This window comes from Balaenoptera musculus, chromosome 18 (genome assembly GCF_009873245.2).
Source record: "Balaenoptera musculus isolate JJ_BM4_2016_0621 chromosome 18, mBalMus1.pri.v3, whole genome shotgun sequence".
Lineage (NCBI taxonomy): Eukaryota > Metazoa > Chordata > Mammalia > Artiodactyla > Balaenopteridae > Balaenoptera > Balaenoptera musculus.
Genome location: NC_045802.1, coordinates 23,677,622 through 23,705,468, shown reverse-complemented (window position 1 = coordinate 23,705,468; position 27,847 = coordinate 23,677,622). Strand labels below are relative to the sequence as shown.

The 27,847-nt window shown below is 44.2% G+C and overlaps 1 protein-coding gene across 10 annotated transcripts in view; it reads right to left on the bottom strand.

Moving 5' to 3' along the window:
- Positions 1–27,847, bottom strand: part of ENOX1 (ecto-NOX disulfide-thiol exchanger 1) — a 618,533-nt gene that overhangs the window by 159,740 nt on the left and 430,946 nt on the right. For all 10 annotated transcript variants that reach the window (XM_036831995.1, XM_036831988.1, XM_036831989.1 and 7 more), the window contains 2 exons: positions 3,252–3,422; positions 1,846–2,052 (listed from right to left, as the gene is read on the bottom strand). In XM_036831995.1, the coding sequence (XP_036687890.1) occupies positions 1,846–2,052; positions 3,252–3,422 (378 nt within the window). The remainder of the gene's footprint in view (positions 1–1,845; positions 2,053–3,251; positions 3,423–27,847) is intronic.

Below are 27,847 nucleotides of genomic sequence, written 5' to 3'. Positions count from 1 at the left end.
AATGTGATTGTGGTCCTAAAATTAGACAGGCCATCCAGCTGGGCTAGGGCTTGCCGGAGCTCTTACACAGAAGCCGCAGCCTGTCTTCCTTCCTTCCTGCCCCTCCCAGTCAGCCTTTCAGATCTTCCCAGGACGATGCTGCAACCTTGCCAGGGCAGCCCAGGCAGAGCTGGGAGACCCCTGTGTACTCAGGCAGGTAGGCTGGAGGTGAGGCCTCTGCTGTGGGCTCCTTCTGATGCCAAGGGGTAGTCAGGCAGGGGCCCGGGTGAGAGCTTGAAAAAAATATAGCATCAAGGCATAAATCTGAAACTTTCATGTGCCTAAATTTGGAACTGTTCATCTTTGGCAATGTACTATGAGTTTTCTGATTGGGTCTAAACATTGTGTTATGTCAATGTTGAAAAGCACCTCTGATTTACTGTAGCCCTTTCATTTAATCAGGTGGGGGTAAAGTCATAGTTGTATTGGTGGAGCTGTGATTAGAACCCAAATTCCCAGGGCAGGATTCCTTCTCTATCATCATCAGGATATTTGTGTTAAAAACAACCACTTACTGAATGGTTCCCATGTTGCACGTGCCCTGCTAGGCGCTTAATATCCCTTATTTTGATTCATTCCTCATAACAATCCGATGAGGTAGCACTATTACTATCTCGATTTTGCAGAAAAGAGAGGCTCAGAGAGAGGTTATCTTGCCTGAGACATGTGAAAGCCAGTGCCATACACTCAACAGAATCCCCAGTTGTCTAATAGATTACTCGGATGCTGTAGTTCAAGACTTTGTGAGAGAGATGAGCGTTGTATTTTTATTCGATGTTTTATCGTCCACCTCCATTCTGGAATACTTTCAGGTTTTCTTTTCCACTGTCAGGTTTTATTGGAATAAGGGTTTTAAAGTTCTCCAGGTCACTATCTAGCTCAGGAAAGTCTCTGCAGTGTTGGAGTAACCCCAAGGCTTCTGGGGTTTGCAAGACAATTTTACGGTAATAGGGGCTGACTGCAGAGTTAAGTAAACCTGGTAGTAATGTTCAGATTTTTTTTCCCCTCTTCTTTTCCCACTTTTCCCCACTAGCTTTGCCTCTGGAAGAGGGACGTGATGTGCTGAGTGACAGACTGAAATATGCAGATGGAGACAGAGAGGGAATGACAGTGAGTTAAATCTAAAAAGACATCCTTCCAAAGCTACATTTCAATACCAGCTCTGCGATGCTTAGATTTGGCAAAGGCCTTGTTGACAGGCTCCATACATTTGCTCCAACACCCACAGGGTGGAAGGCAGGGGGAGGCTTAATTTCAACCTCTGTAAAAATTTCACTTATAAATGGCACCAGAGAAGCAGGGATGGTGGGGCGGGCTTAGCCAGGCCAAATGCACTAGCAACTGGGCGGTGATGCTGGGCCTCCTTCTCAGGCCCGAGGACCACTTTCTGCAAGGCACTCGTCTTGATCTGGTGACCTGGTGTCTAGAAGGTGAACCACTTCTGAAAAACTGAAATTATGCTGAGAGAGGACTTTATTCCCCCAGAGAATTACATCCAATAATAATAATGGTCCTCAGTATTCATAATATTGCTTCTCATCTAAGAAGCACTTGAGAACATTAATTAGAAACTCAATGGAATTCCTAAAGCCTGGATGGTGGGACACCCTGTCTGCAGCAGGGAGGTGCGTTCACAGACTTAACAGGGAGCTTCCGGCAGCCTAAGGAAAGGGCCGAATTCCTCCTTCTCCAGCCCCAAACTGTGAGGACTTTTATTGTGCATTAAGGCAAAAGGGAATACGCTCATATTAACATAACAAAACATCACAAAGCGCCGAGAAAACCCCCTTATGTGATGCAAAGTACCAGAAAGGTAAATGGCTTTATCAACCATGAACTCCTCGGCAAAGCGAATGTGACAAAAATTCTTCTTGCTTTTCCGAATCGCTGTGATGTCACCGCACTGCTCAAAGACTTCTTGGATGATTTCCTCAGTGGCGTTTTCTGGTAATCCTCCGACAAACACGGTCTTACACCCGGGAGGTCGTTCTCTTGTGGAGGGAGGTGGAAGATCTGAGAATCACAACAAAACAGAGGGTTTTGCCTTTTAGTTATAGTTGCTTTTTTTTTTTTTTTTTTTCTGGTTCACCTGGTGAAAGTCAAACTCGCAGACTAACTTTCTCCATTCTGAGTAATGATGGATTCCTAGAGTGATTTACACAGATGGCAGGCGGTCCTGGTTTTCAGTGCCTGTCCCCTCCTCCTCCCCACCTTTCTTTACTTTCTATGTTCATTTCTACACAGAGTGGCTATGCTCGTCCGCGAACAGAGATAAAGCAAATGTTACCATAATTTCATTTCTCCTTCATAATACAGAGGCCCAGAAAATCGGAAAAAAAAAAAAAAAAACTTCATGAAGTACAAAGCATGATGAAATGAAAACATGATGAAAAACCGAGGCTTGTTATCTGCTTTGTCTTGTTGCGGGTAATGGAACAGTAAGGCAGAACAGGGTGCAGAGTCTGAAAGCAGGCGCAGTACTTACTTGGCTGGGAAACACCAGGCCTGAAACCAACCCCTCCTTTTTTTTTTTTTTATTATTCACATTTAAATGAGCAAACTACTAAATCTGAGGGAGGCTGCATAAAGAGATAAAAAGCAATCTTCTGAAAAGTCCACTTTAAAAAGGCAACACTGATTAATATGAATTAAAAAAAAAATCCCAGCTATTTAAGCCCATAAATTTAGTATCAGAGGCTAAATTAAAAAAAACAAAACTGCCCTATTTATTTCATCAAATGTATGTTTCCTTCAAGCGAACGCAGTCTGGTCCAGGAACTCTGAGATGCAGGCTCCCGGCTCCCCTCCACCACCAAATTGCTAACTGCCAAATTAATTCCGTTTTCCATCCAGCAAAACGCATTTCAGAGTTTCTCTCCCACATTTGTGAAGATGGATGGAAGTGTTCACATATTTCACACTCTGATCTGCAGCAAAAGCTAGACTTCGTTGCACGCAGAAAGGTTCTTAATGCTGGCTATTCACGCCAATCACCCATGCTCCCTTCGTGGTGTCAATTCAGCTCCTGGAATAGACACAGGGACCCACATATTTGTTTTAATCTAGAGACGAAGGACTTCTGTAGAATGATCCCCACTCTGTGTACCTAGGTGGGAGAACTTTGAGTCACATCTGAAAATGAATGCAATACCATATTAAAAAAGAAAGAAACTTAAATCGATGATCAAATGCTTCTCACAGATATCACTTACTTGGGTTTTGGGGGAAAAGAGTACAGCTTTTGCAGTGGATTATTTCTTTGACGACAGCCACTTCTGTTGGCGGGGGAGGTACCAGCCCCAGGCCTGGTATCATTGGGTTAATAGGGGTGATCCCCGTCATCATGTTGAGGCCTGGATCAAAGCCTGGTACACAGATTGAGTCTGTAAAGTACACAAGATATCATTTTGGCTGGAGGATCTTAAATTGGTTTTTGTTGTTACTTTTGCTGTTTTCCTGCAAAGATGATTTGACTTTATGCTTCCTATGTTTTAGGAATTTCTCCTGGCGTAAATATAGCAATATAGAAAGCTATTTCAGAAAGGTAAAGAGAAAATAAAAGATGAACTTAATGCTACATGGAAAGGAAGTTATATTATTTAAAATATTAACATGGCAGGACAGAACACAGCGTATTCAAGTGTAAAACCACGCACCATGAAGCTTTGCTGTTATTGTGAATGCGATTTTCTGTTTCTTATCTTCGATGTAGATGTGACTGCCTTATGACCCAGGATGTGGGAAGAATATCATTTAACACTGAAGTGCCCAATGAATACAACTGTCAACCCGGTTTTATCAAAAGAGCCTTCTTACCCAAGTGACCTCGATTTAAGGAAGTTCAGTTTATATGTGCATACTTTATAATGATGCATTCAGGTCCAACCTAACCTATTCCCCCCAGGAAATAAAAAACAAAGAGTGATTATAATTACTAAGGCTGGGTTAGATACATGCGGGCATAAAATTAGCTATATACATTTCTGAGTTCTATTGGATAATCACACGTTCTTCCTATAATTCAATCAGCAAATAATTGACCACCCTTCTGAAATCTTTATTTGTTGTATAAAAAATACAAGTTTCTGCCCTGCATAAAAAATGGAAGGGCACAAAAAGGATGGGTTTTCCAATATAAACACTGAATTTTTTTCTTTTTTAATGGGATAATAAAGCAAGTCATTTCAAAGGTGATATACAGGGATTTTTTTTTTTTTTTTTAATTAGTAAGACCTTTCTAAGAGTAGGGACTGCTAAGACGTATTGAGTTTCTAGAGTAGCTGCAAGGGGATCCCTCTCCTGAGAATTTTTCTGTTTTCAGATAACATACTCTCACTGGTGGTGTGATACAAACATAAGCACAGATGCCCCCAGCAGTAGCCGTGGTGACCCTCCACTATAGTTCTCAGGGATGAAATTTCCTTCTCTTGTTTTCCTTTTCTCCCTATTATGCTAGATCATTCCCATTCTTCCCTCCCGCCCCCTCTCCTTTGTGGTTCTCAAGTCCAGCCAGCCCGTGCCTTAGGCCCCTGCATGGCCTCACCCTTTGCTTACCTGTGCTGAAAGGTCAGATAAGCCCAGAGGCAGGTGAAGTGACAACTATAGGCTTTGTTTACTAAGACTCTCCAGGGGATACAGAAGGACCAGCATGGACTTTTCCTTTCTAGGAAGAAGTTTATTATAGCTTTCCTCCAGCTGCTCTGGGTATTTCCATTCCTCTTCTGGGTTGAACAGAATAAGCAGGGTGATCCTGATTTATAAGCTCAAGAGGACTGCTGTCCCATTTATGAGGAAATCCATTTAATTTGACTGCATACCAGCCTTACTTCAGTAAAATGAGGTGGGGTTTTGGGTTTGTTTCTTGGTTTTGGCCTTTTTTAAGAAACCCTCAGTGTAAATGTCAAATAAGCATTATCTTTCAAAGCAGTCACCCTGACATTCGAGGTACTTCTATAATTATGGTTCTCAGGTTCTTCTTCTCTCACACGGGGCTTTTGAGTGGATAATCTCTTGGAGCACTAGCCTCCTAGGACTCCAGGATTCTTCACTGATAATTGTGCAAAACAAAGTGAAGTACAAATGACATAAAAGTTTAGAAGTGACAGAGGCAGGACTCACACTTTGGTTATTCGTTTGAAATCTTCATCAAGTTTCACAGGTCTTATTCCCATTTCACAGCTAAAGTAATCGAGGCTTAAAGCAGTAAAGTAAAATTTCCAACATCACAAAGCAAACAAATGGCAGAGTCAGAACTAGGGTCCAGGTCTCTGGCTCCGGATATAAAAACATCTCTTTTAACCACTTCGAAGTTTCCACCTAGAATGACCCAACTAGATCATTTACCTAATACATGCCACTACCACAAATGTACTCTACTCTTTAAAACAAACCAAGACGTAGCCTTCTGATCTGGACGCCAATTCTAAAGGAGAGCTCCAGAACAGAATGGCTTCCAATGTCATCAGCACTGAAATAACACATTGGCTTCTCAGGAGGATATATCAGAAATAGAAATACTGGTAATGGGAATACTGGCATGCTGATGCCTTTATTTAATCTCATTCCGTACATAAGATTGGTCTGTTCCTTTCCTGGCCTGGCCCTTACTATTGTCTGCCAACACAGGGTGATTTAAGGCTGAAACCACTCAGGACCGCATGAGAGCTCCGTGAATTACAATAACCAGATGTTTCCCAAAATGAGACGAGAAGCCCAGTTCTTGTGTTCTCTTTTAGTTGTAGCAGACTTGTGTTTTCTTTTTTTTATATTATTTATTTATTTATTTATTTATTTATTTATTTTAGTTTTTTGGCTGTGTTGGGTCTTCGTTTCTGTGCGAGGGCTTTCTCTAGTTGCGGCGAGTGGGGGCCACTCTTCATCGCGGTGCGCGGGCCTCTCACTGTCGCGGCCTCTCTTGTTGCGGAGCACAGGCTCCAGACGCGCAGACTCAGTAGTTGTGGCTCATGGGTCCAGTTGCTCTACGGCATGTGGGATCTTCCCAGACCAGGGCTCGAACCCGTGTTCCCTGCGTTGGCAGGCAGATTCTCAACCACTGCGTCACCAGGGAAGCCCTTGTGTTTTCTTTTTGAAGGCTGAATAAATAAATACATCTTCAGAAATGGGGACAAAAGATACTACTCTTGAGCAAAATATTTGAATACAGAGCAAGAGTTGCCTTGCTTTTTCTGAGACATTAATACAAAGAGACTGTGGGGTTGAATGAAATCTGCATGGTGAGTGTAGTAGCTTGAAAAGAGCTTAGCAAGGAATTAACACTTAAATTATGCTGAACACCAAAGGATCTGATATTCAGTATTTGAGAGGAAGAAGTGGGAAGGATTAGACTTTTTTTAAAAAAGTATGAACCCATTACTTTTTAACAATGTATGAACAGATGAAAACTGTTTTTTCCAAGAGCACAGGAGGATCTCACCACGCGCCTGCCAGCAGCGTCTTCCGGATTCCACAGGGTAGAAGGAGTTTTTGACTGTAGCTGCTGCTAGGCTAGGGTCTGTGTCCCCAGCAGGAGACACCACCGCCCCAGCCTCTCCAGGAGGCTCTCCAAGGTCAGCAGAATGCAGCCCTTGAAGACCTTCAAGATGGCGGAGGAGTAAGCCGTGGAGATCACCTTCCTCGCCACAAATACATCAGAAATACATCTACATGTGGAACAACTCCTACAGAACACCTACTGAGCGCTGGCAGAAGACCTCAGACCTCCCAAAAGGCAAGAAACTCCCCACGTACCTGGGTAGGGCAAAAGAAAAAAGAAAAAAACAGAGACAAAAGAATAGGGACGGGCCCTGCACCAGTGGGAGGCAGCTGTGAAGGAGGAAAGGTTTCCACTCACTAGGAAGCCCCTTCGCGGGCGGAGACTGCGGGTGGCGGGGGGAAGCTTCGGAGCCACGGAGGAGAGCGCAGCCACAGGGGTGCGGAGGGCAAAGCGGAGAGATTCCCGCACGGAGGATCGATGCCGGCCAGCACTCACCAGCCCGAGAGGCTTGTCTGCTCACCCGCCGGGGTGGGCAGGGGCTGGGAGCTGAGGCTCAGGCTTCGGAGGTCGGATCGCAGGGAGAGGACTGGGGTTGGCTGCGTGAACACAGCCTGAAGGAAGGGGTTAGTGCGCCACAGCTGGCCGGGAGGGAGTCTGGGAAAAAGTCGGCAGCTGCCGAAGAGACAAGAGACTTTTTCTTGCCTCTTTGTTTCCTGGTGCGCGAGGAGAGGGGATTCAGAGTGCCGCTTAAAGAAGCTCCAGAGATGGGCGCGAGCTGCGGCTATCAGCGCGGACCCCAGAGACGGGCATGAAATGCTAAGGCTGCTGCTGCCGCCACCAAGAAGCCTGTGAGCGAGCACAGGTCACTCTCCACACCGCCCCTCCGGGGAGCCTGTGCAGCCCGCCACTGCCAGGGTCCCGTGATCCGGGGACAACTTCCCCGGGAGAACGCACGGCGCGCCTCAGGCTGGTGCAATGTCACGCCAGCCTCTGCGGCCGCAGGCTCGCCCCACATCCGTACCCCTCCCTCCCCCCGCCTGAGTGAGCCAGAGCCCCCTGATCAGCTGCTACTTTAACTCCATCCTGTCTGGGCAGGAACAGGCGCCCTCAGGCGACCTATGCAGAGGCGGGCCCAAATCCAAAGCTGAACCCCAGGAGCTATGCGAACAAAGAAGAGAAAGGGAAATGTCTCCCAGCAGCCTCAGAAGCAGCGGATTAAATCTCCACAGTCAACTTGATGTACCCTGCATCTGTGGAATACCTGAATAGACAACAAATCATCCCAAAATTGAGGTGGTGGACTTTGTGTTATTTTGTCTGTATAGCTATGCTTTTACCATTTGTCCTAGGGTTCTGTCAGTCTGGGTTTTTTTTTTTTTGGTTTTTTTTTTCAGTATAGTTTTTTAGCACTTGTTATCATTGGTGGATTTGTTTTTTGGTTTGGTTGCTCTCTTCTTTCTTTTTTTCTTTAATTACTTTTTAATTTTTTTTATTTTTAATAATTGTTTTTAAATTTTTTATTTTAATAACTTTTATTTTTTTTCCTTCTTTCTCTCTTTTCTTCTGAGCCATGTGGCTGACAGGGTCTTGGTGCTCCGGCTGGGTGTCATGCCTGTGTCTCTGAGGTGGGAGAGCCAAGTTAAGAACACTGGTCCACCAGAGACCTCCTGGCTCCACATAATATCAAGCGGTGAAAGCTCTCCCAGAGATCTCCAAGTCAACGTTAAGACCCGGCTCCACTCAACGACCAGCAAGCTCCAGTGTTGGACACCCTATGCCAAACAACTAGCAAGACAGGAACACAACTCCACCCATTAGCAGAGAAGCTGCCTAAAATCATAATTAGGTCACAGACACCGAAAACACACCACCGGACGCAGTCCTGCCAACCAGAAAGACAAGATTCAACCTCATCCACCAGAACACAGGCACCAGTCCCCTCCACCAGGAAGCCTACACAACCCACTGAACCAACCTTACTCACTGGGGGCAGACAAAAACAACAATGGAACTATGAACCTGCAGCTTGTGAAAAGGAGAGCCCAAACACAGTAAGATAAGCAAAATGAGAAGACAGAGAAATACACAGCAGATGAAGGAGCAAGGTAAAAACCCACCAAACCAAACAAATGAAGAGGAAATAGGCAGTCTACCTGAAAAAGAATTCAGAATAATGATAGTAAAGATGATCCAAAATCTTGGAAATAGAATGGAGAAAATACAAGAAAAGTTTAACAAGGACCTAGAAGAACTAAAGAGCAAACAAACAATGATGAACAACACAATAAACGAAATTAAAAATTCTCTAGAAGGAATCAGTAGTAGAATAACTGAGGCAGAAGAATGGAAAAGTGACCTGGAAGATAAAATAGTGGAAATAGCTACTGCAGAGCAGAATAAAGCAAAAAGAATGTTGAGAACTGAGGACAGTTTCAGAGACCTCTGGGACAACATTAAACACACGAACATTTGAATTATAGGGGTCCCAGAAGAAGAAGAGAAAAAGAAAGGGACTGAGAAAATATTTGAAGGGAGTATAGTTGAAAACTTCCCTAATATGGGAAAGGAAATACTCAGTCAACTCCAGGAAGCACAGACAGTCCCATATAGGATAAATCCAAGGAGAAACACACCAAGACACATATTAATCAAACTATCAAAAATTAAATACAAAGAAAAAATATTAAAAGCAGCAAGGGAAAAACAACAAATAACATACAAGGGAATCCCCATAAGGTTAACAGCTGATCTTTCAGCAGAAACTCTGCAAGCCAGAAGGGAGTGGCAGGACATATTTAAAATGATGAAAGGGAAAAACCTACAACCAAGATTACTCTACCCAGAAAGGATCTCGTTCAGATTTGACGGAGAAATTACAACTTTTACAGACGAGCAAAAGCTAAGAGAATTCAGCACCACCAAACCAGCTTTACAACAAATGCTAAAGAAACTTCTCTAGGCAGGAAACACAAGAGAAGGAAAAGACCTACAATAACAAACCCAAAACAGTTACGAAAATGGTAATAGAACATACATATCGATAACTACCTTAAAGGTAAATGGATTAAATGCTCAACCAAGAGACATAGACTGACTGAATGGATACAAAAACAAGACCCGTATATATGTTGTCTACAAGAGACCCACTTCAGACCCAGGGACACATACAGACTGAAAGTGAAGGGATGGAAAAAGACATTCCATGCAAATGGAAATCAAAAAAAAGCTGGAGTAGCAATTCTCATATCACACAAAACAGACTCTAAAATAAAGACTATTGCAAGAGACAAAGAAGGACACTACATAATGATCCAGGGATCAATCCAAGAAGAAGATATAACAATTGTAAATATTTATGCACCCAACATAGGAGCACCTCAATACATAAGGCAAATGCTAACAGCCATAAAAGGGGAAATTGATAGTAACACAATTATAGTAGGGGACTTTAACACCTCACTTTCACCAATATACAGATCATCCAAAATGAAAATAAATAAGAAACACAAGCTTTAAATGATACATTAAACAAGATGGACTTAATTGATATTTATAGGACATTCCATCCAAAAACAACAGAATACACTTTCTTCTCAAGTGCTCATGGAACATTCTCCAGGATAGATCATATCTTGGGTCACAAATCAAGCCTTGGTAAATTTGAGGAAATTGAAATCATATCAAGTATCTTTTCTGACCACAACGCTATGAGACTAGATATCAATTACAGGAAAAAATCTGTAAAAAATACAAACACATGGAGGCTAAACAATACACTACCAAATAACCAAGAGATCACTGAAGAAAGAGGAAATCAAAAAATACCTAGACACAAATGACAATGAAAATTGGGATGCAGCAAAAACTGGGATGCAGCAAAAGCAGTTTGCTTTATGGGATGCGGCAAAAGCAGTTTGCTTTATGGGATGCAGCAAAAGCAGTTTGCTTTATGGGATGCAGCAAAAGCAGTTTGCTTTATGGGATGCAGCAAAAGCAGTTTGCTTTATTGGATGCAGCAAAAGGAGTTCTAAGAGGGAAGTTTATAGCAATACAATCCTACCTCAAGAAACAAGAAACATCTCAAATAAACAACCTAACTTTACACCTAAAGGAATTAGAAAGAAGAATAGAAACCCCCTAAAATTAGCAGAAGGAAAGAACATAAAGATCAGATCAGAAATAAATGAAAAAGAAATGAAGGAAACAATGGCAAAGATCAATAAAACTAAAAGCTGGTTCTTTGAGAAGATAAACAAAATCGATAAACCATTAGCCAGACTCATCAAGAAAAAAAGGGAGAAGGCTCAAATCAACAGAATTAGAAATGAAAAAGGAGAAGCAACAACTGACTGCAGAAATACAAAGGATTGTGAGAGATTACTACAAGCAACTCTATGCCAATAAAATGGACAACCTGGAAGAAATGGACAAATTCTTAGAAAAGCACAACTTTCCAAGACTGAACCAGGAAGAAATAGAAAATATAAACAGACCAACCACAAGCACTGAAATTGAGCCTGTGATTAAAAATCTTCCAACAAACAAAAGCCCAGGACCAGATGGCTTCACAGGTGAATTCTATCAAACATTCAGAGAAGAGCTAACACCTATCCTTCTCAAACTCTTCCAAAATACAGCAGAGGGAGGAACACTCCCAACCTCTTTCTATGAGGCCACCATCACCATGATACCAAAACCAAAGATGTCACAAAGAAAGAAAACTACAGGCCAATATCACTGATGAACATAGATGCAAATATCCTCCACAAAATACTAGCAAACAGAATCCAACAGCACATTAGAAGGATCATACACCATGATCAAGTGGGGTTTATCCCTGGAATGCAAGGATTCTTCAATATACGCAAATCAATTAATGTGATACACCATATTAACAAACTGAAGGAGAAAAACCATATGATCATCTCAACAGATGCAGAAAAAGCTTTCGAGAAAATTCAACACCCATTTATGATAAAAACCCTCCAGAAAGTAGGCATAGAGGGAACTTACCTCAACATAATAAAGGCCATATATGACAAACCCACAGCCAACATTGGTTCTCAATGGTGAAAAACTGAAACTATTTCCTCTAAGATCAGGAACAAGACAAGGTTGCCCACTCTTACCACTTTTATTCAACAGAGTTTTGGAAGTTTTAGCCACAGCAATCAGAGAAGAAAAAGAAATGAAAGGAATCCCAATCGGAAAAGAAGAAGTAAAGCTGTCACTGTTTGCAGATGACATGATACTATACATAGAGAATCCTAAAGAAGCTACCAGAAAACTACTAGAGCTAATCAATGAATTTCGTAAAGTAGCAGGATACAAAATTAATGCACAGAAATCTCTTGCATTCCTATACACTAATGATGAAAAATCTGAAAGAGAAATTAAGGAAACGCGCCCATTTACCACTGCAACAAAACGAATAAAATACCTAGGAATAAACCTACCTAAGGAGACAGAAGACCTCTATGCAGAAAACTATAAGACACTGATGAAGGAAATTAAAGATGATACAAACAGATGGAGAGCTATACCATGTTGTTGGATTGGAAGAATCAACATTGTGAAAATGACTATACTACCCAAAGCAATCTACAGATTCAATGCAATCCCTATCAAACTACCAATGGCATTTTTCACAGAAGTAGAACAAAAAATTTCACAATTTGTATGGAAACATAAAAGACCCCAAATAGCCAAAGCAGTCTTGAGAAAGAAGAATGGAGCTGGAGGAATCAGGCTCCTGGTCTTCAGACTATACTACAAAGCTGCAGTAATCAAGACAATATGGTACTTGCACAAAAACAGAAATATAGATCAATGGAACACGATAGAAAGCCCAGAGAGAAACCCACGGACATATGGTCACCTTATTTTTGATAAAGGAGGCAAGAATATACAATGGAGAAAAGACAGCCTCTTCAATAAGTGGTGCTGGGAAAACTGGACAGCTACATGTAAAAGAATGAAATTAGAACACTCCCTAACCGCATACAGAAAAATAAACTCAAAATGGATTAGAGACCTAAATGTAAGCCTGGACAGTAAAAAACTCTTAGAGGAAAACACAGGCAGAATACTCTTTGACATAAATCACAGCGAGATCTGTTTTGATCTACCTCCTAGAGAAATGGAAATAAAAACAACAGTAAACAAATGGGACCTACTGAAACTTAAAACGTTTTGCACAGCAAAGGAAACTGCAAACAAGATGAAAAGACAACCCTCAGAATGGGAGAAAATATTTGCAGATGAATCAATGGAGAAAGGATTAATCCCCAAAATATATAAACAGCTCATGCAGCTCAATATTAAAAAAACAAACAGCCCAATCCAAAAATGGGCAGAAGACCTAAATAGACATTTCTCCAAAGAAGACATACAGATGGCCAAGAAGCACATGAAAAGCTGCTCAGCATCACTAATTATTAGAGAAATGCAAATCAAAACTACAATGAGGTATCACCTCACACCAGTTAGAATGGGCATCATCAGAAAATCTACAAACAACAGATGCTGGAGAGGGCATGGAGAAAAGGGAACGCTCTTGCACTGTTGGTGGGAATGTAAATTGATACAGCACTATGGAGAACAGTATGGAGGTTCCTTAGAAAACTAAAAATAAAACTACCATACAACCAGCAATCTCACTACTGGGCATATACACTGAGAAAACCATAATTCAAAAAGAGTCATGTACCACAATGTTCACTGCAGCTCTATTTACAATAGGCAGGACATGGAAGCAACCTAAGTGCCCATCGACAGGTGAATGGAAAAAGAAGATGTGGCACATTTATAGAATGGAATATTACTCAGCCATAAAAAGAAACGAAATTGAGTTATTTGTAGTGAGGTGGATGGACCTAGAGTCTGTCATACAGAGTGAAGTAAGTCAGAAAGAGAAAAACAAATACTGTATGCTAACACATATGTATGGAATCTAAAAAAAAAAACAAAAACAAATGGTTCTGAAGAACCTAGGGGCAGGACAGGAATAAAGACACAGATGTAGAGAATGGACTTGAGGACACGGGGAGGGGGAAAGGTAAGCTGGGATGAAGTGAGAGAGTGGCATGGACACATATACACTACCAAATGTAAAATAGATAGCTAGTGGGAAGCAGCCGCATAGCACAGGGAGATCAGCTCGGTGCTGTGTGACCACCTAGAGGGGTGGGATAGGGAGGGTGGGAGGGAGACGTAAGAGGGAGGGGATATGGGGATATATGCATACATACAGCTGATTCACTTTGTATAAAGCAGAAACTAACACACCATTGTAAAGCAATTATACTCCAATAAAGATGTTTAAAAAAAAAAAAAGGAGCACAGGAGCCTATTATGGACTAACGCATTAAAGCAAAGGCACAATTTTTGAAAGTCTGAGACACGTGCACCACATGACAAAGGTGAGGAGAGAATGTACATTCTCAGAGTCAGTTCCTTGTCTTGCTTAGAAAAGCTGCCCCCGTGAACTTGAGAGACAGTGAGCTCCAATTCCACTCAGGGAAAAGAGGGAGGAGGTGGAAATTGCAGGAAGAAAGAATCGAATTAAGCACATAATAGAACTTTCTTCTCGAAACTGTACTTAAACAAGAAGAAGTGTTACTTATGGCCAAGGCTGCGGCCCTGTCCAGCTCCTCTTTGTTTGGCTGGCTGCAAGCACAGAAGCAGTGAGGCCGAAGCTCAGCAAATGTTCTAGCTGTCTTTTCCCAACTGGACAGGACAGAAACAAACAAAAATCCTGTTGACTGATTCGCAGTCCAATGTTTTATCAATTAGATGAGCATTTTTCAGAGGGCAGCCTGGGGTTTTGTGTTCAAGACTTTAGAGGTGTGGCAGTTGAATTCATTCATTCATTCACTCATGCATTCGACATTTGCTGTGCACATACTATTACCAGGATCTGGAGTTACAGAGGTAACAGCTACATGTTCCCCACTTGGGGAAATCACAGGGTTTGAAGACAGCATAAAGGATGAGGACCAAACTCAGCAGAAGAGCTGAGAGATGTGAACAGAGGCTCAAAGGACTAAGAGTCATCTAGGAAGGGATCAGTCAGGGGGAGCCTGATAAGACAGGAGAATTCCAAACAATCATCCAAGGCTACAGCACAGTGAGCTCGTGTCAGTGTGGCCGCAATGTCCTGAGGGGTCCTAGGAGGCAGATCAGAAGGGATCTTGCCGTTCAAGCTAGTGTGCCACCACTGGAGGGCAGCCACTGAAGGCCAGGTGTGCCCTGTGCCAGGCCACAGGCCCCGTGCCGTGCTACCCTCCATCCTTCCTGCTCTCTTGTCTGCTGCCCCTAGCGGTGGCTTGCCCCTTTTCTGCCCTTTCCAGGCAATGCCTTCGTAAAGAGTCTCACATTTAAGGTGAGAACTAGATTCCATTTGAAAGAAAGGCAATAGAGGCCTGTCTCTGGTCAAGGCTGGACAGAACTAGGTTAGGTGTGGGCTGGGCTGAGGCTGAGGGGACAGAGGTAAGCTGTCAGTGCCAAGAACAAATGCGGCCCAGAAGGCAGAACACAGTGTTGCCAGAGAATAATAAGAGAAAAGAGGTGGGAGTCAGGCCAACTGGTAGCATTCTAGGTCTGGTGATGGGTAGAGATCGTTAGCAGCAGATAAAACGCAAGGCCAGCCCGGCCAGCTTTGCCAGGAGACTCCATTCGCAGGTCACAGGGCCTGAGCCACCCTGATCCACGGTTCTGACTCAGTCCAAGGGGAACTGGCACTTAGCAACCACACTGTGGGGTCACAGGTCAAGAAAAACTAGGCAGTCTAGCAGGTTACCTAATCTGGGACTCAGGCCGGAGAAGTAAGAGAGGCTCCAGACACCAGAAGTGAGGGCTGGGGTTTGCAGAAGGAGCAAGACACCCTGGTAATCAGTCCTGGAGCACCGGGCAGAGCATGACCAGGTCAACCCAGCTGGATGCTGAGTCCCAGAAGCAGGGCTCTGGGATCCCCTTCCTCCTACCCGAGGGCCAGGTGGGACCTCAAGTCCAGGGAGATGCCATGCACGTGGGGGTCCCGGACCCAGGACTTGCACAGGCAGAGGCAGGCTGGAGGGGCTCTGACAACCATGCAGTAGCTCCTCTCCTTTCTTCAGAAGAATTATTGATTCAAAATATGATCTGTTGGGGGCTTCCCTGGTGGCGCAGTGGTTGAGAATCTGCCTGCCGACGCAGGGGACACGGGGTCGAGCCCTGGTCCGGGAAGATCCCACATGCCGCGGAGCAACTAGGCCTGTGAGCCACAACTACTGAGCCTGCGTGTCTGGAGCCTGTGCTCCGCAACAAGAGAGGCCGCAATAGTGAGAGGCCCGTGCACCGCGATGAAGAGTGGCCCCCGCTTGCCGCAACTAGAGAAAGCCCTCGCACAGAAACGAAGACCCAACACAGCCTAAAATAAAATTAATTAATTAATTAAAAAAAAAAATGATCTGTCGTCCCTCGACAGAGAAACCACGTGATACTTGAGGACATTCTGTTTCCTGGGAGTTCAGGATGGGGAGACTGTCTTTCACAATGGTTTCCCGTTGCAATTGACAAGCCCTGCCCTTCTATAAAATCGGTTAAGTTCATGGACTATGAAGGTAACGCTTTTTCCATTCCCTGTCCTCCTTTTCTCTAATATTCTTAAAAAATCATTTCATGATCAACAAAGGAAAGTAGTTGCTAAAAAGGTGATCTTCAAGTAGAAGGATGTGGGCACAGCTGGGTGACCACGAGGCTGGCTGGTTCCTTAACCTCTCTGGGCTTCAGTGTCTTCATCAGGTAAAGGTGAACATGAATACCAGACACGCTACATCCACAAAACGGGAGCATCAGAGAGGACAATCTGCAGGACAGCCGTCTATCGTGCCCAAGTCCACAACCTGTGGTCAGGACCCTGGGTCTCCCACACACTGGCTGTGTGACCTCAGGAAATTTAACAAACCTTGCTAAGTCTCGTTTATAATATCTGTAAAATGGGGATAATCATATTTAAATCTTAATGTTCTTGGGTGGATTAAATAGGATTAAATAAAAACCCAAAGTGTTTAACAGAATGTCCAACACATGGTAAGTATGCAACTAATGGTAACAATTACATACAACATCAATATGTATTTTTACATCTATTTAATGTAACCTTATATAAGTATGTTATCAACATTGTCTACACATTAGAGATCATCATGGTGATGTATTTCATTTGACAAACAGTTGAGTGCCTACTAGGTGCTGGATGTTTTGCTAGGTACTTGGCCTGCAAAGACAAAGATATGAGTCCTCTCTTCGTGGAAGTAGCCGTCTAGTGGCAGAAACAACTAAACAGAAAATGACAATCACTACAGTGTGATGACAGTTGTGGAACATTTAAATTAGATGTGCTATGGAAATACAGAGAAGGGGGGCATCAGAACCAGTCTGGGAGAGGGGGTGTCCTGGGTTAAACTGTGTCCCCTGAACGGGTATGTTGAGGTCCTAACTCCCCTGGTACCTGGGAATGTGACTTTATTTAGAAATGGGATCTTTGAGGATGTAATCAAGTTGAGGTCATACTTGGTTAGGGGGGGCCCCATCTAATAGGACTGGTGTCCTTGTAAGAAGAAGAGAAGAGACACAGACAGACACACAGAGAGGACGGAGGTAGTGACTGGCGTGATGCAGCTGCAAGCCAAGGAACGCCGAGGACTGCTGACAGAAACCAGCAACTAGGAGAAAGGCGTGGGGCAGATTCTTCCTTAGATCCTTCGGGGAGACGACAGCCCTGCCAACACTGTGATCCCGACTTCTCGCCTCCACAACTGTGAGAGCAGACGTTTCTGCTTTAAGCCCTCCCAGCTTTTGGTACTTGGTTTTGACAGCCCCGGGAAACTAATACAGCCGGGCGGGGGTAACTGTCCCAGAAGGAACCCGGGAGGGCATGACAGCTGACCCGAGTCTTAAAAACGATGGCTTCTATACATGCAATGGGCATATAAAAAAGGTATCTCCACAATATCCTTATTGGGATCATAAACACAAAGATAGTTCTAAATATTCTCTTAGAAGAAATGTCCCAAATTGGTCCTCTGGAGGCAGAACTGCTCTTAGGTTCTCCCTCTGCGAAGAAGCAAATCTTGAAGACTGCCATATATTTGTCGAGAACAAAGCAACCACACAGATTATCAGTTAACATAATAGTGTGCTTTATACGATAAGTGAATATCTACAAGCAGAGTCTCTGCGAAAGCAAAACTGAAAATGCTGTTGTGATCTTCACAAAGAGACCCAAAGGTGGAGAGGTATGTTTTCCGTTTAAACCCAGGATGTACATCCGAGGTGAGCTTCTGGAGCCCTGCTGTGCACACGTTATAAACAAAGACCTCATTCCATCAGTAAAGCCCCCTGTCCCCTTCCACGGGGGATGTGATGCTGGCAGCTGGGGGAATGTAGCCGTCAACAGCTATTTCAAGCACTGTTGACTTGAGTGAGGAAATCTGTGCCCATGTCTGAAAATATGACATGACACCACGTGAACAAGATTTTCAAAACTTCTGACCAAAACCGGTGCAGAGAAGAACTGACAGCTAGAAAGGGGTCTGACAGATCTTTCTAGCAACCTGTGCACAGGAACCAGATACATTTTGAGGGAGCCGGAGGTAAAAGCCCATCAAAGGTTCTGGGAAATTCATGCACGCTGGGGGCCGGGTGATTTGAATTCAGTGCCGGAGCAGTTTTTTTTACAGAGGCCTGAGCTGTCACACTCAAAGGAAGCGGCTTTGTGTCCCCTGGGCCTGCTGAAACACACCCTTCAGACACAATGGGCCGTACAGCTGAGGCATAAAAACCACGCTGGCAGTGCCGGCCAGGCGGGGAGTGGTTCACTTAGACAAGGAAGCAAAAGACACTGGGTGTTACTTCCGAGGCTGAAGGCGACTTGGGCATTTCCTAGTCCTACCCTCTTGATTTGGAGAGGAGAAAACTGAGGCCCAGAGAGGTTGAGTGACTTGCCCAAAGCGACACAGCTGGTTAGGAGTAAAGCTGGAATTGGAATCAAAAGTCCTGCGCTTCTTCACTGAGCATTTGCCGTCTCCAACGCCTCTCCATCTGCCTTCCTTGGGAGGCGTCTGGAGACAGCACATTCGCTAACGCCCAGGGTGGCCCATTCCATTTTCTAACAGTTTTCACAATGAGACAGTGACCCTTCCTGTGTTGACTCAGGACCTGACATCCTGTAGTTGAATCCGCTGTCCTTAGTCTGCACTCCTGAGCTGCTGCCCCAGGCCTAATTCTCTCTCCCACCTTTACTGGTCAAATCCATGAAGGAAGCTCACGGGAATACCCGCGTCTTCTCTCGGCCGCGCTCGGCACCCTGCTTCCCGCAGTCCTTCCACATGGGACGGTCCTCAAAGACCACCTTCTCTGAGGTCTGGGGTTGTCCCCAGAAACAGGCCACGCAGACGCCGACGCTCTGATCAGCAGTGCTCGCTCCCTTTCGGAATTCTGAACTCTGTGTTTTTTGCTGACTTGGTACATCGTGACTGAAAGACAGTGGTCACGTTCGAACACCTGCTCTGTGCCAGGCCTGTGTCGACAGCTTCACATCCTCTAGCGATGCGGGCCTTTCTGGCAGTCCCATCACGGAGTTGACATCACCGAACGGCCTCATTCAACTAGAACACACATGTCTTGTCTCCGCAGGATGCCATCGGGCAGCTCTGCAGTTGGCATTGTGAAATGAAATAGAAGATTTTGCGTCCTGCACTGAATTTTCCCCAATCTGTCTTTTTAGGTTCTCCTCCTGTCTCGAATGTTCCCTCCCGGGCCTTCAATGTCTTGTACGACAGCGGGACGAGTCTCTCTGTAAGTTCCTGCCCCTTCCAAACCCCCAGCAAATTTCTCCTTGAAGGTCACACTCAGCCACAGAAGGAGAGGAGATCCCCTTAGACAAATCCATTTAGACACCATCCCCCTAACGCTTATTTCTTCTGAACGCTTTGTTGTTGATTTCCAATTCGGAGGGCCATTGCCAAGTCCGCTGGCAAGCGGGGTTACCCCTACTTCCTGGAGTTGGAAGCTCGTGCTGAGTTCTTTTCCCTGCCCTGTGGCCTCCTGCACCCTCTCACTTGTTTCTATGTTTTGTCTGAATGTTCTCATGGCAAACTGTTGACAGTGTGCAGGGCATCCGTCTTGTTCCAGTGCTATTAGACACTCTTGAGCAGATGAAGTAACTTCAGGGTTTCCCTATTTCTTTTAATGGTACTTGCCCTTCCTCTCAGCTCCCAGTTTGAAACCTCTGTAGGCAAACACATCCAGGGTAGGCCTTTCAGACAGACCTACCCTTGAAAGGTTTTCTACGGCATCTTCTTTTTCCGCCCCACGGCTATTTAGATTCTCATTAGTTCTCATCCAGGGCACTGCAAAAGCCTCTTTGTGTGACCAGAAGTTTCTGTATCTTCTTCCCTCTTCTCCCACCCTTCCCTCCCCACACCCCCAGTCTCTTCCTGCAACCCCTTCTCACACCCCTGGACCTGGGATCAGTCAGCAATGCTCATGGGAGACCCACGAGAATAGGCCCTAATTGGGGTCTCTAAATTACTTCTTTCAAACTTCCTTTCACATCCCTATCTCATTAGCTGATGATTGATTTCCTCTCTGTACGATGTTATGTGACTTCGTACAGCAGGACTGTTACATGACGATAGGGAAAAAAGGACTGGATAGGCTCTTGGTGTTCTCTGCTTTGTCCTCACCGACAGGCTCGTGGCACAGGAGCAGAAACTACAGGCCAAACACTACTGAATCTTGAGAAATATTTTTGAATATTCAGTCAAGCACGTAAGAAGCACTCTTTAATTTTTAACCCACCTATTAATCCATTTACACTTGATCTTAGCCAAAAGGCCGAGAAGCAATATATTAATCCATTTATCTGCCTATCTTTCCAAGGAGTGGGGACACTCCAAGTGTATGTTGAAAGACTAGAGAATTTATGTCAACACGTTTCATTCTGGCACTCAGTGCCTCTTCGCTCTGTAGAGCTGTTCCTCTTCTTTGAAGTCAGGGTAATAGCCTGGCGTCATACTGATATAAAGCCCGCTCTAGTCAGTGGTCATGACAGCAGAGGTGGTATTTCACAGCCTGTGAACGTCTTTATAGGGATCTTTCCTTTGAAACCTGCATCTTTCCAAGGCAATATACAGGGCCTAACCTTTTGATTTTATTTATCAACCTTGGTTTCAGTTTACAAAGGCATCTGGGAGATAGGTAACATCTCGTAAATTTAAACAGGAACAAAGGAAAATGTATTCAACGTTTAGCTTCAAAGAAAACATTCACATCATATTATTTTAAACAATTTATGTAGGTTTCAATTTAAACTTACTGTTTGAAGGGGTTGAAGGAACACAGAGTTGGTCTCTTTAAATAAGATCAGTCCAGAGCTGTGGACTTGGAGAGAAAATTGAGCCTATTTTAAAAGTAAACACTTCATGCTCCTAAGGGAAACTGTGAATCGTGTGTTGCATTGAAATCATAGACTAATCTAACATTAATTTTTCTACTGTGTGAGCATCACCTTAACTCCTAGATCCAACACAGTCTCTGGCACCGGGTGTCACCCTCAAGAAATGTTTGTTAAATGAATGAAAGAAATTGCAAAATTCACAGAATTGACAGAGTTCACACTAAAGGGACAAGACAATGTAATGCTTGGTTGTTGTTCAATCGTAGTGGCACTGCATAAATTCATGTAAGATTCTAGGGCAAATGATATCTGGTGTTCTTTCTATTTAGCTTATTAACTGAACAATGAGAGCCATGAGGGTTTCTGCTAGCCATTCCTCTTGATATCATTGGGAAATGACATGATTGTTACTCACATGTGGCTGATACTGAGTCTGAGAGGCAGAGGTGTGAGGGGTGCTCGAGACCACAGAAAACACTGACGGGACAGGTCTCAGTGCTCGTCACTGGACCATCATACTCACCCTCCGGCCAGCTCGTCTCTGCAAAACGCAGGCCTGATCCTAGAGGAATGGGGTGGAGAGGCAAGAGGGGGATACGGTACCACTGAAATTCATACAAAGTCAATCGGCTTGGGACCACTTGGAAAATTCAGGCCAGGAATGGATACTTTTATTAAAATTATTTATCATGGGTACAACTTACTTTCATGCCACAGGGGAATGCTATAATCTAACGGTGGCATAAGTGAAGAGCTACTTAATCAAAGCAAGCTGACAAAAGAGGTAAAATAAAAATTTTAACCCATCCACTGCTAAAATTTTACATAGGAAGCATAAACCATATTCAATAGACACTATCTTTGATTTTATATTATGGTCAATTAAGGGAAAAGTAAAGATGGAGAAAGTAAAGGAAATGTAGATTCTGGGTAGGAATGAGGAAATAAGGGGGCAAAGAGAGTTGAAGATGGAAAGAAAAGAGAAATCGGAGGGAAAGGCAGCAACAGACAGACGGAGGGACGGTCTGAGTCCTAAACTCCAGGGCAGGGTCACCCTTCTGCCCCGCTGACCAGCCTCTCTGCTTCTCCATCCTTAATCTCCAAAAAAGAGGAATAAAAATAATACTTACCTTGATAGGGTGGTTGTGAGGCTTAAATAAATTAGAACACATAAAGGGCTTAAAAGAGTGCCAGGTACGTAGGAAGTGCTCGATACATATTAGCTAATATTTTAATGGTGAGTATTATGTATATTTGTGTGTATAGAACATGCATGTGTGTGCTACACTATATACATGATACAATATTGCCTGAGTATTCTCTTTTTAAAAAAAGGCATATCTCAGTCCTCCGTTGCTTTCTAAGTTAAAGCTTTATTATCTATCCTAATTTCAAGAGGTAATTCTTTAGGTGGAAATCAGGAGGGTCTTCTAGGTAAACAACTGAGAGAGGCAGTGCTGTACAGTTTCCGCACAGGAGAAATTTCTCCGAGAGTTTAGTATCAGGAAAATACTCCTCCCTACGCCCCAAGGACCCAAGATGTTTTTCTGTGCCTGGAAATGAGAATTACAGAATTCAGTGCTATTTCCGCTCTGCTTTTTCTGCTAGGAATATTAGGTGTTATACCCAAACACACCATTCTGCTCTTCATATATCTGGCATATCTGTTTTCCCCTTAAACTTAGCTTTTCCCTTTGCAATCCTATTTTATTAACTTAAATGAACATATCTATGTTATTAAGCTTCTTTACACATACACATGCGCACACACGCATATCTTTTAAATAAATTAAAACTGAGCAGCGCCAGACTTTAAAAATACTTTGTTACATCTGATGCTCTGGCCAGATTTAATTATTTACACGTTGGTGTGCATTTTAATTTAGAAAACACCAATGCCAAACCATACTCTCTGATAGCCTGCCATCTCTAGCGATATCCTGAGTAACCCCAGTAGCTGATTTTTTCAGAGAAGTAAACTAAGGTGGAATAATTTCACTAAGAAATGGCCATTTAAAACTAATTCAGCTTTTTGGGCTGAGCGTGGTATATACTTTGAGGAACATTTCTTTTTTTTTTTTTTAAATTAATTAATTTATTTTTGGCTGTGTTGGGTCCTAGTTTCTGTGCGAGGGCTTTCTCTAGTTGTGGCAAGCGGGGGCCCCTCTTCATCGCGGTGCGCGGGCCTCTCACTATCGTGGCCTCTCTTGTTGCGGAGCACAGGTTCCAGACGCGCAGGCTCAGTAGTTGTGGCTCACAGGCCTAGTCGCTCCGCGGCATGTGGGATCCTCCCAGACCAGGGCTCGAACCCGTGTCCCCTGCATTAGCAGGCAGATTCTCAACCACTGAGCCACCAGGGAAGCCCCGAGGAACATTTCTTAACTGCTTGTTTTGGTCAAGTCTTCCTCCACGGTGTCAATTCCTCAGTAGGAAAAACTCAGAGAACTCATTTCCCGCAAGAAATGTATGCCCCAATTTTTTTTTTTTCCTGGAGAGTTCAAAGTTAAAAGCAGAGACTAGCTGCCAGATTTTCACTTGAAATTATTTTCTGTCCAGCTGTAAATCCAAAGAATGTTTTTGTTCTTCCTTTGGGGGTCCACCTCTCATGCTCATTCCCAGAGACATGTTGTTTTGAATTGTCACTAAGCCTTTAGGCGACACTATATTTTCAAAGTCCTTTTCCTATCGTTTAATAAGCCAGTCCTCATTACATCTCTCCAAGATCGTTCCCCCTTTAAACATGAATGAGGAGGTGGAGGTTTGGGAGACTAAAGACATTTGCCCACAGCATCGCTGGACTTGGAGGAGAGGTAGATTGCAGTCCATCCTCTCCTGGCTGCAGTGAGGGTCTACTTGTCTGTGGTCTCCAGGGAGGCCCAGGGCCCAGGGAAAGAGCTGGGATGCCCAACATTTAGGGGTCAGCCCCACGTCCACCTCAGGTTCCTCCTCGCAGATGTGAGGCTACAACCGGCCCTGCCTACTTCCCACAGTTATTGTGGCTGCCAGATGTTACGACAGGTGTTTATATGCCAGCAATTTACAAACCAGAAATCAATATACAAATGTAAATTATAGTTAGGGTTTTCCACTTCAAAGGCCTCTGGGGCTCCACAATGGTGCTAAGTGTTTATCTTGTGCAGAAAGAGAATTCAATACATTATTCCATATATTATTGTGCTTTAAAGAGTACACAGGCGCATGACAGGAGGGAGGAGGGGAAACGGAGGGAGCACGGATGTGTGTGCGTGTGTGTGTGTGGTGTACCCTCTTCTCACCATAACCTATGGTCCCAACACAACTATGCCATTCTCCACGTTAGGGTCATCCACTAAGTTCTTTTTTCTTTCTTTCTTTAAAGATTTTTTGATGTGGACCAGTTTTAAAGTCTTTACTGAGTTTGTTACAATATTGCTTCTGTTTTACGTTTTCTTGGTTTTTTGGCCCCAAGGCACGTGGGATCTTAGCTCCCCGACCAGGGATCGAACCCGCACCCGCTGCATTGGAAGGCAAAGCCTTAACCACTGGACTGCCAGGGAAGTCCCTGCACTAAGTTTTATAGCTGGAAGCACTGAGGAGCTGAGCGGCCTACTGTCCTCGATCCCTCTGAGATGTTTGCTCATTCAGTATCTACCGGGTTGCTACGCAATGTGCTAGTCGCTGGGGACACAGAGGTAAGCCAGGACCCCTGGCCCTGAGGTGCTCAGTACACTGTGATGCAGACACATGGGCACATAACTGCATTAGAAAGTAGCAGCAAAATTCGGGAGGGCTACACAGCACCTGTGCCATCCTCCTGAAAAGAGACTGTCCACACTCTGAATGACAAGTAGCCTTCCTCACTGAAAGTATCTGTCTAGCTGAGCCACTGTGCCCCGAAGCCCGAGCACAGAGCACTTTGTAAACAGTCCCAGGTCAGACGGTGGCTTCCCCTTGGGGCTGGAGCCAAGCTTTCAGTAGTGGTCATTTTTACTGCATTTATCGAATGACTTTTTTGAGGGCAGAGGATTGTTGGGTGTTTTATCTTTCTTTATCTATATTATTACATATCTTTCTCCTCTATCTTAGTAAGGGGGGCATTCTGGATCAGCAGGCCTCCTTCAGGCTGAGTTTACATCAAAAGCGTCCATGGCATGGAGGACTGTGGTTACAAAGTACAGATCTGTCAGGGACCGAGTCCAAGGCCCAGCTAATCTACATCTGCTGGTTGAAACTGGACAGGGAATTTCCATTCGCCAGAAAAGCCAGAGTAGAAATGCTAGCTTGGGCCTTCATACCCTTATTGTTATGGTTTTTTTTTCTTTTGACTGTAACAAACACAGATCATCACATTTGTTTTTTTTTTTCAAATACATTTGGTAAGTCAGTGAAAAGGATTTGAAACCTTTATCAAAGGTATTTGTCTTCCTTCCATCCCAGAGTGATGGGACAGAGGCGTGAGCGAAATGAATAATTTCAGCGTAAAGTGTTTGTTGCACAAACAGAGCTAAGTTAAGCTCAAATCAAAGAGAGTAAACTGGGAGGTTGTATCAAGTGTGTATTATGAGGGTTGATCCTGGGGCCTTTTCTGCTCAGTATCCTTACTTGATGTCTGGAACAGAGAACTCTGTGACACACTTATTAAAACACCATCATCACCAAGCACTTGTGCTCAAACCTTGTGTTGGGTGCTGGGGACACAAAAAGGTTGAAGACTGGGTTTGGGCTTCACGGTTCTAGTGGGACAGAAACTTCCACGGAAAATAAAAGCGACAAATACAGAGTGACTTAATTTGTTGAAAAGCATTGCAAAATGAAATGAAAGGGATGATGGTACTTGCGGCATTACACGACTGACACATTCACAGTGGATGAGGAAAAGAAAGCCATATGTGTGAGAGGGAAATCCATGATGTCAGAGAAACCTAGTCCCAGCAAGTGCCCCTCACACTGTCCCCCTTTGCCACCATTTGTCAAGGGACTGTGCCAGGATGGCTCTGAACTATTATCACCTCAAGAAGCAGAGAGGGATGTGTCGGGAGGATGCCGGCCAGACTCCCACCAAGTTCTCCTAACTGGATTCAGGCACCTCTCCCCTTGTGTTACCCCTCTGCCCCCCGCTGTGGCTGACCCCTCTGCCCCCGGCTGTGGCTGGTCCCCCTGGCACTGGCCTCGCTTGTGGCCATGGACGCTAACTCCCCCTCGGTCTGACTTTACATTAGCCTGACGGGGACGTTTTCTGAGCTATGGTGATCACTACCCAGTTTTCCCCTCCCTCGCGCCCTCTCACGGTTCTGATTCTTTCGGATCCTTTTCCTCACAAACAGCTCCTGGGTATAGTCCCTTCTTCCTCTTGGGTGAATTGCCCTCTTAGTTGTGGGTGGCCTTGAAGAATCCATGTGGACCATGGAGGAAGGTTTGGTTGGGGTCTGGAAGAGTACTCATTTTTTACTGAGTATTCTAGGGGTCAGGCAAGATGCTAGGCACCTTCGCAAACTTTATTCCACTTAATCTTCACTACAGCAGTTCAGGGGAAACTGAGGATGGGAAGAAATTTAAGTCAAATCGTCACTTAGCAATGGCAGAGTTGGAACGCAAACCCAGGTCAGTCTTACTGCAAAGCTCCTTTTGTCTTACCAAGACTGTCAATGACACACCGCTGAATTGGATGGATTATGGGGTTTTATCACTACACAGGACTGACTTTTAGCTGGTAAACACCAGGATGGCCATATCACCGTTTCAGGCCAGCATCTGTTCTGTTTGGTCAGTGCCCAAGACCTATCAGTTGTTAAATATTTGGGTATCATTGTTGCCCTTATCAAAATGAAATATGTGGCAAATGTTTAACTTCTGCTTCTGGCAAGGTGAGAGTCACAGAGACTGGAAATGCTCTCCCACCTGAAACAACTAAAAAGCCAGGTAAAATGTGTGAAACATGGTTTCAGATAATGGACATCAGGCAGTGCAAGACAATGATTCCTGAGAGAAGGGAAACAAACAAGGTGAGCCGTGTGACTCCGCAGCGCACTTCCAAGAGAGGGTTTCCAGGATGCAGCACAGGGACAAGGAGCCCAGGAGGAGCCCAGCAGTTTCCCCAGGTTAAGATATAGTTGGTAGTTTGGGGAGGCCAAGCGCATCAGAGCTTTCAGGGCAGAGTACTGGAGAGAAGAGAACTGCACACACCTGTACATGTACACACACGTACACACTTACATACACACACGCATATACACAGCCCAGAGATTAAAAGAGGACCCCCACACACCTGTATACACACATACATACACACACACACACACACACACACACACACCCGCACACCCACAGCTTGGAGACTTAAAGAGGACCCACATTGAGCCTTCAGCTGAGAACCGATGATGAATGCATGTGAGGAAACTACTTAAGGCTGAGAAAAGAACCACTGAAAAGGATTAGAAGAAACAATCCATAGAGATCACAAAGGCTGGGGAGAGTCTGTGCCCTCATCAGCTAGAGTAGGAAAGCCTCACCATTCATGGGGTACTGGGTAGAATACTCTGAATGGTATTGCCTCAGTGGCAGGGCAAAATGAGCCCTGGATTAACAAAGCTTCAAAGCAAGCCTTGAAAGGTTCAAACTATTGCCAATTAACTTAAATGTCTCCTAGAATAAACCTCAAGGATATTTAGAGGAATACAAAAATATCTAGCACCTAACAAGGTGAAATTCACAATGTTTGGCAACCAGTGAAAAATTACCACATGTGATGGGCTAACCCAAACCTGTGAATATGTTATTTTACATGGCAAAGGAAGATTAAGTCTGCAGATGGCATTAAGGCTGCAAATCAGCTGACCTTAAGATAGAGAGATTACCCTGGATTATTCCAGGGGACCCAACATAATCATAAGGGT